This window comes from Heterodontus francisci, chromosome 6, assembly GCF_036365525.1.
Source record: "Heterodontus francisci isolate sHetFra1 chromosome 6, sHetFra1.hap1, whole genome shotgun sequence".
In the NCBI taxonomy this organism is placed as follows: Eukaryota; Metazoa; Chordata; class Chondrichthyes; order Heterodontiformes; family Heterodontidae; genus Heterodontus; species Heterodontus francisci.
In genome coordinates, this window is record NC_090376.1 from 103,277,731 (window position 1) to 103,286,721 (window position 8,991).

General features: G+C 44.6%; 1 protein-coding gene across 1 annotated transcript in view; it reads right to left on the reverse strand.

Moving 5' to 3' along the window:
* Positions 1-8,635, reverse strand: part of sugt1 (SGT1 homolog, MIS12 kinetochore complex assembly cochaperone) — a 162,578-nt gene extending 153,943 nt beyond the window's left edge. Inside the window, exons 1-3 of the mRNA XM_068034116.1 lie at positions 8,524-8,635; positions 8,375-8,423; positions 3,015-3,105 (exon numbers count right to left, since the gene is read on the reverse strand). Of these exons, the coding sequence (XP_067890217.1) occupies positions 3,015-3,105; positions 8,375-8,423; positions 8,524-8,537 (154 nt within the window). The 5' untranslated portion in view covers positions 8,538-8,635. The remainder of the gene's footprint in view (positions 1-3,014; positions 3,106-8,374; positions 8,424-8,523) is intronic.
* Positions 8,636-8,991: the final 356 nt, after the last annotated feature.

Here is an 8,991-nt window from a genome sequence, read left to right on the forward strand (position 1 = left end):
TTTACACTCAGTAGAACAATCCGCAAGAATAACCAATGTAAGGGAAAACAACAAATACTGCATGAGAAGAGAGTGCTGACTGGTTGGCAAGTGAACTCTAATTAGTCAGAGTCATACAGCACAGAAACAGGCCCTTCAGCTCATCGCGTCGGTGCCGGCAGTCCCTAACTATTTTAATCCCATTTTCCAGCACTTGGCCCGTATCCTTATATGCTATGGCGTTTCAAGTGCTCATCTAAATACTTATTGAATGTTGTGAAGGTTCCTGCCTCTACCACCTCTTCGGGCAGTGCGTTCCAGATTCCAACCACCGAGTGAAAAATTTTTCCCTCAAATCCCCTCTGAACCTCCTGCCCCTTACCTTAAATCTATGCCCCCTCCGCTAAGGGAAAAAGTTTCTTCCTATCTAACCTATCAATGCCCCTCATAATTTTGTATACCTCAATCATGTCCCTCCTCAGCCTTCCCTGCTCTAAGGAAAACAACCCTAGCCTTTTCAGTCTCTCTTCATAGCTGAAAAGCTCCAACCCAGGCAACATCCTGGGGAATCTCCTCTGCACCCTCTCCAGGTAAAGGTGTTGCCATGGAGAATGCACCAGTTTACGCTGACTGTCAGTTAACTACCAGGCTGATGCTCGGTATGTAGGCCGTACGTCCCAAAGACTGGCGGATCGTATCGAACAACATGTCCCTTCTGCTGTTCGCAATGGGCAAGGTACAGGCCATACCCAACCAGCCCATGCTTGCAAAACTCAGAACACAGTGTCCAACATTAGATGTGATTCCGTGATTGGACAATATCTGCTAAATAATCCACAGTGTGCTAAGAACTACACTGACAACCAATTTAAGATTGTCAGTAGGGCTCGCAGTGTGGTGCATTTGCGCGCACTGGAAGCTACATATATTAATATACAGGGCCCTGTTCTTTGCAGACAAAGAATGTGTACGAACATTGCGCCTGTTTCAGCTGAACAAAATAAGGAAAAGCCATTCGCTAGTTCATTCCTCGGGGCAATGTCTTGACCAGAGTCAAGCTGCCTGGTTTAAATATCAAACGAAGCCAGGCAGTTAAATGTCAGTCACCATAAACTGGTGCATTCTCCATGGCAATGACTCTACCAATCAGAGTTCACTTGCCAACCAATATAGCACTCTCTTCTCATGCAGTATCAGTTGTTGTTTTCCCTTACATTGGTTATTCTTGCGGTAAGGCCTGACGAGTGCAAGACAAAAAGCTTCGACAGCATGTCTCTATTTTCAGCAATACTCATGTTCCTAAAATGTGGCACCATGAATTGGATGCAATACTCTAACTGAGATCTAAACAGCGATTTACTGAGGTTCAGCATAACTTCCTTGCTTTTCTACACTATGCCTCTATTTACAACACCGAGGATCCCATAGTCCTTTTTTCCTCACAGCTTTATCAACCTCTCCTGAACCTGTCAAAATCTCTACACGTGAACCTTTAAGTTTCCCTATTTCTGCACCCCTTTAAATTGCACCATTTAGTTTCTCCTTTTTCCTTCCAAGATGCATCACTTCACACTTCTCTGCATTAAATTTCATCTGCCATCTGTCTGCCCATTTCACCAGCCTGTCTACGTCCTCGAAGTCTGCTACTATCCTCCTCATTGTTGTTGACTATATTTCCAAGCTTTGTGCCATCTGCAAAATTTGAAATTATCCCCAGCGTATCCAAGTGCAAGTCATTAATATATACCAAAAGGAGAAAGGGATCTAATACCCTGAGGAACACTAAATAGTTCCCTCCAGTCTCAAAACAGTCAGCCATTCACCACACAGGAGTACAGGAACAGGAGCATGCCATTAAGTCCCTTGAAACTGTTCTGCTATCCAGTGAGATCATGGCAAATCTGTGACATAAATCCATACAGCCACCTTTTCCCCGTAGATTTTTGTCATTGAAAGGTATCAATCTCAGATTTAAATTTTACAATTGATCCAGCATAAATCACCATTTTGGAAGAGTGTTCCAAACTTCTACCACCCTTTGCGTGAAGAAGTGCTTCCTTATTTCACTTCTGAAATGTCTGGCTCTAATCTTTAACCTATGTCCCCTCATCTGAGATTCCCTGAATAATATAAATAGTTTCTCTCTATCTACCCTATCTGTTCCCTTTAATATTTTGAAAACTTCAATCAAATCGCATCTTAACCTTCTAAATTCCAGGGAATACAATCCTAGTTTGTGGAATTTCTCCTCATAATTTAACCGTTGGAATCCAGTTGTCATTCTGGCAAACCTACACTGCACCCCCTCCAAGGCCAATATATTCTTCCTGAGGGGTGCTACCCAGAACTGCTCACACCACTATTCTGTTTCTTAGCCTATTTCATGTCCAAGCTGCCATTGTCCTGTGGACCTCAATTTTGTTAAGAAATCTACGGTGTGGCACTTTATCAAATGTTCTTTTTGAAAGTCCATATATGCATCAGCTGCACTATCTTCATTAACCCACACTGTGATCACAAAGAACTCAATTAAGTTTGTCTGACAATTTGGCTTTTAATAAATCCATACTGGCTGTCATTTATAACCCATATGCATCCAAGTGGCAATTAATTTTCTTGTGATTATGGTTCCCAGAAGCTTCCCCATCACTGACATTAGGCTGACGGGTTGTTTTTATTGCTTGCAGAGAAAATTAAGGGGACAATTTTCCACAAGAAACAGAATCCCACGATTCCAAGTCTCTGCCCACTTTACATTGCTCTAAGATTTCTGGGGCTTCCACAGAAAAAGGGTGGAGTTCCGGTCCCTACAAAAGGCAAAAACCAAAGGCATCCATGTCAATGAAACAGGATTCGTGAATCAGTAACTTGATTTGATCACCAAGAAGAAATAGCCCTTAAACTCTGAATTCACTAACCTCACTAACTGAAGAGATCAGAGGAGGTCAGGCTGCAAAGACAAGTGCAATTTGTTTATTTTTTTTCCCCAAAGACTATATCTGACATCATCACCTTTGCGATACTGTTAAAGGTACCTTTGTAATTCTGAAGCAATATATGTGCATAGGCTCTTTGGCAGTAATATTCTGCTTTGTCCAAATCCTGTTCTACTGCTGCACTTAGCTCCTGGAAGAACAAAACAAAGTGTGGTTCACAAACAGTGTATCTTAGCAACATTACTGGAACAAAACTACCAATGACTCAATTCTAAAATAAAACATTCCAAGTTTTGCTAACAAAATATACACCCACAAAACTGTAGATTTCAGAAAAAAAAATAGTAATTAGTCAGGTTATTTCTGATAAGGTTCGTAGGTAAGCTTTATCTGCCTTTTACCAAGATAGCATTATACACAACTTAATGGTTTTGTCAGTACAGTAGCAGCGGTGCTCTAGATATATAGGGTTACAGTAGGAGCTGCATACAAACCATCCAAGTTTCCAGGAACATTTCTAGTGTTCAAAGATATGAAACAAAGCATTACCTGAGCAATCTGCTTTCTAAAATGTAAGGCGTGGAGCATTTTTTTTAAATGAAAAACTTTGATTTGTACGCCCATCACATTTTAATCACATGGAAACATTCCAAGAAAAAATTTGGAAAGTTACTTTCAATGCGCTTTTAAGAAAAATATGCTCACATTTTTCAAAAAACACAGATGAAAGATGGTTAATATGCTACATAAAGTTGTTTGCACCAGTGAACAATAGCAATTCATTAGCATGGCCAGGTAATCAAAAGCCAAATCACACCCATTGTAATGGAAAGTCTTTGGATCTTTGGCTTTATTGGTGCGTGGGGGAAAAGAGACTTCTGATAAAGTATTTGTTCAACAACCTTTGGAAAGATTAAAGTAGTACACAGAGGTGTAATCAAATAGAAATAGATGACTATATAGACAGTAGGAGGTGTCCCCTGGTTCTCAACCCTTCCGCCAATGGGAACTGCTTCTCCCTATCTACTCTGTTTATACCACTCATGATTTTGAACACCACTATCAAATCTCCTCGCAAACAAGAACCCAGCTTTGCCAATCTATCCAAATAACTGAAGTCCCTCATCCCTGGAACTATTCTCGTAAATCTTTTCTGCACCCTCTCTAATGCTTTCACAATCTTCCTAAGGTGTCGTGCCCAGAATTGGACAATACTCCAGTTGAGGCAGAACCAGCGTTTTATAGAATAACCTCACTGCTTTTGCATTCTACGTCCCTATTTATAAATTCCAGGATCCAAGATACCTTCTTAACCACTTTCTCAACCTGCCCTGCCACATTCAACAATTTGTGCACGTATACCCCCCAGGTCACTCTGCTCCTGCACCCCCTTTAGAATGTATTCTTAATTTTATATTGCCTTTCCTCCAACTCTTCCAACTAAAATGTACAACACACTTCCCTATTAAATTTCATCTACCACCGGTCCACCCATCCCACCAGTCTGTCTAAGTCCTCCTGAAGGTTATCACTAGCCTCCTTAGTTCTCAATACTTCCAAGCTCTGGCTCATCTGAAAATTTTGAAATTGTGCCCTGTACACTCAAGTCTAGGTAATTGATTTTTTTTTATTCATTCATGGGATGTGGGCATCGCTGGCTAGGCCAGCATTTATTGCTCATCCCTAATTGCCCTTGAGAAGGTGGTGATGAGCTGCTTTCCTGAACTGCTGCAATCCATGTGGGGTCGGTACACCCACAGTGCTGCTAGGAAGGGAGTTCCAGGAGTTTGACCCAACAGCGAAGGAATGGCGTTATACTTCCAAGTCAGGATGGTGTGCGGCTTGGAGGGGGAACTTGCAGGCTGTGGTGTCCCCATGCATCTGCTGCCCTTATCCTTCTAGGTGGTAGAGGTCACAGTTTTGGAAGGTGCTAAGAAGCCTTGGTGCGCTGCTGCAGTGCATCTTGTAGATGGTACACACTGCTGCCACTGTGCGTCGGTGGTGAAGGGAGTGAACATTTGTGGATGGGATGCCAATCAAGCAGGCTGCTTTGTCCTGGATGGTATCGAGCTTAGGATTTGTTGGAGCTGCACCCATCCAGGCAAGTGGAGAGTATTCCATCACACTCTTGACTTGCGCTTTGCAGATGATGGACAGGCTTTGGGGAATCAGGAGGAGAGTTATTCGCTGCAGGATTCCTTGCTCTGGTTAGCCAATGGTATTTATAAGCTATTCCAGTTCAGTTTATGGCCAATGGTAACCCCCAAGATGTTGATAGTGGGGGATTCAGCAATCATAACGTCACTGAATGTCAAGGGCAGATGGTTAAATTCTCTCTTGTTGGAGATGGTCATTGCCTAGCACTTGTGTGGCGCGAATTTTACTTGTCACTTAGCAGCCCAAACCTGGATATTGTCCAGGTCTTGCTGCATTTTTACACAGACTGTTTAAGTATCGACGAGTCGCGAAAGGTGCTGAACATTGTGCTATCAGCAGCAATCATTCCCACTTTTGACCTTATGATTGAAGGAAGGTCATTGATGAAGCAGCTGAAGATGGTTGGACCTAGGACACTACCCTGAGGCACTCCTGCAGTGATGTCCTGAGACTGAGAATGGTTGACCTCCAACACCCATCTTCCTTTCCGCTAGGTACGACTCCAACCAGCAGACAGTTTTCCGATTCCCATTGACTTCAGTTTTGCTAGGGCTCCTTGATGTCAAAGGTAGTTACTCTCACCTCACACCTCTTCAGTTCAGCTCTTTTGTCCATGTTTGAACCAAGGCTGTAATGAGGTCAGGAGCTGAGTGGCCCTGGCGGAACCCAAACTGAGTGTCACTAAGCAGGTTATTGCTAAGCAAATGCCGCTTGGCAGCACTGTAGACGACACGTTCCATCACTTTACTGATGATCGAGAGTAGACTAACGGGGCGGTAATTGGCCGGGTTGGATTTGTCTTGCTTTTTTTGTACAGGAGATACCTGGGCAATTTTCTACATTGCCGGGTCGATGCCAGTGGTGTAGCTGTACTGGAACAGTTTGGCTAGGGGCCTGGCAACTTCTGGAGCACAGGCCAGAATGTTGTCAGGGCTCATGGCCTTTGCAGTATCCAGTGCCTTCAGTTGTTTCTTGATATCATGAGGAGTGAATTAAATTGGCTGAAGACTGGCATCTGCGATGCTGGGGACTTCACAAGGCCAAAATGGATCATCCACTTGGCAATTTTGGCTGAAGATTGTTGCCAATTCTTCAACCTTCGCTTTTGCATGGCTGTGCTGGACTCCCCCATCATTGAGGATGGGGATAGCTGTGGAGCCACCTCCTCCAGTTAGTTGTTTAATTGTCCACCACCATTCACAACTGGATGTGGCAGGACTGCAGAGCTTAGATCTGATCCGTTGGTTGGAGGAACGCACAGCTCTGTTTATCACACGCCGCTGAGGTGTTTGGCATGCAAGCAGTCGCGGGATTTAGCTTCACCAGGTTGACACCTCATTTTGAGGTAAGCCTGGTGCGCTCTTAGCATGCCCTCCTGCACTCTTCATTGAACCACGGTTGATCCCCGGCTTAATGGCAATGGTAGAATGGGGGACATGACGGGCCATGTGGGTACAGATTGTGGTCGAGTACAATTGTGCTGCTGCTGACGGCCGACAGCGCCTCATGGATGCCCAGTTTTGCATTGCTAGATCTGTTCAAAATTTATCCCACTTAGCAGAGTGGTAGTGCTACACACTCTAGTATTGGCCTTTATAGCCACTCCAGGATATGCTCCACAAACCACTGACCACCTCCAGGCGCTTACCCATTGTCTCCCGAGACAAGGAGGCCAAAGAAGAAGTGCTACACAGCACGATGGAGGGTATCCTCAATGTGAAGACCGGATTGTGCCTCCACAAAGTCACTCCTACCAATACTGTCTTGGGCAGATTGGTGAGGACGAGGTCAAGTATATTTTTCCCTCTTGTTGGTTCCCTCACCATCTGCCGCAGACCCAGTCTAGTAGCTATGTCCTTTAGGACCCTGCCAGCTCAGTTATCAGTGGTGCTACCGAGCCACTCTTGGTGATGGACATTGAAGTCTTGCCACCCTCAGTGCTTCCTCCAAGTGCTGTTCAACATGGATAAGTACTGATTCATCAGCTGAAGGGAGGGCAGTAGATGGTAATCAGCAGGAGGTTTCCTTGCCCATGTTTGACCTAAGTCATTGATACAGATCAAGACAAGTAGCAGGCCTAATACCAACCCCTGGGGATCCCCACTGTATACCTTCCTCTAGTCTGAATAACAACCGTTCACCAGTACTCTCTTATTTCCTGTCACACAGCCAACTTCATATCCATGCTGCCACTGTCCCTTTTAATCCATGGGCTGACAAGTTCATGTATACCATAGCAACCGCATTACCCTTATTAACCCGCTTGCTGGCTTTCCTTAATTAATCCACATTTGTCCTGATGACTAGTTCTGTCTAAAATAAAAGCAAAATACTGCAGATGCTGAAAATCTGAAATAATTTTAAAATCTGGCTAATTTTATGCCCATTTTGAAAAGCTTTCCCACCGAGGCTAAACTGACTGACCTGCAGATGCCGGGTTTATTCTTAGGCCCTTTTTTGAACAAAGATGTAACATTTGTAATTGTTCAGTACTCTTGCCACCACCTCTGTACTAAGCAGAATTGGAAAATCATGGTCAGTGCCTCCACACTTCCCACCCTTACTTCCCTCAGCATCCTCGTATGCATCTGTTCTGGTCCTAGTGACTTAACTTTTAAGTACAGCCAGCTTTCCCAATACCTCCTTTTTATCAAAAATGATAAAACCTTCCAAGGTGTTTTACAGAGCCATTATAAAATAAAACAACACCAAGCCACATAAAGAGGTAATCAGGCCAGACGGCTAAAAGCTCAAAAATATAGGTATCCTTATCCTATGACCCCTGGTTCCGGACTCCTTCAACAGCGCCTTTCAAACCCGTATCAGGCTTATGGGGGACACACCCAACTCCAGTTCCACTCCAAGTCACACACCATCCTGACTTGGCTGGATCAAAATCCTGGAACTCCCTTCCTTACAGTTAACTGTGGGTTACTACACGACATGGACTGCAGCGGTTCAAGGCGGCAGCTCACCACCACCTTCTCAAGGGCAATTCGTGATGGACAACAAATACTCGGCCTTTCCAAGAAGGCCCACATCCCATGAATGATTTGGAAAAAAATTGTTCATCATATCAGTGGCACCATGAGCCGAAAGGGTTCCTACTGTACTACAAGTTTCTATGAATGTAAAGTTTACCTTTTGCTTCAATTATTCCCCACCCTGTAACTATGCTGCACCCGAGTTCGGTCTCGCCTCCACATGTTCATGGCCCAGTCGGGGTGGCCCTGTCTACAGTAACTCTCACCACATTGGAAACTGAAGACCCGCGCATTCAAACAGAAGACGCTATAACTCACCTCCAGAGCTTTCTCCGGACACTCCGCGATGGATTGGTCTGTAAAAAATCTGCCAAATCAAAAAGATAAACAAAGGGGGAGGAGCAGTTATTAGCCGGACTACTGGGCCCGCACTTCACACCATCACGGACGCATACCGCCACACTCACCGTTCGGCCGCCATCACTGTCCTCTCAACGTCGCCAATTCAGAAACTTCTGGAACAAGAAGCCTGAAGCCTAGTAAATCACCGCCGCTAGAGAGTCACCGTTCGGGAGAAGTCTCGCGCCTGCGCAGAGGGGAGGGCGCTGCTTGCGCAGCGGCCATCTTTGTAAAGGTCGTTTTGACATGGAAGGTTCGAGAACGTTTTCGAAGCAAAGCAGTGAATTTCTCAACCGACAGAAAGCGAGATTCATTGAATCAACAGGTCTTAATCATTCTTTCCCTTGAAAAGCGAACTCGAGAATTGGTTGGCTGGGGTAGCAGAGATACTTTTGCGCCAACGAGCTGTTGTAGTGTCAAGAGTTGACATTGGATTTCTGGTTCGGAGGACCAACAGGTGCTTCCTGAAAAGATGTTCGATTTAATCCGCTGAAGTTTGATTATGTCTTCTTTTGAGTGGATGTTCGCCAGCGTCT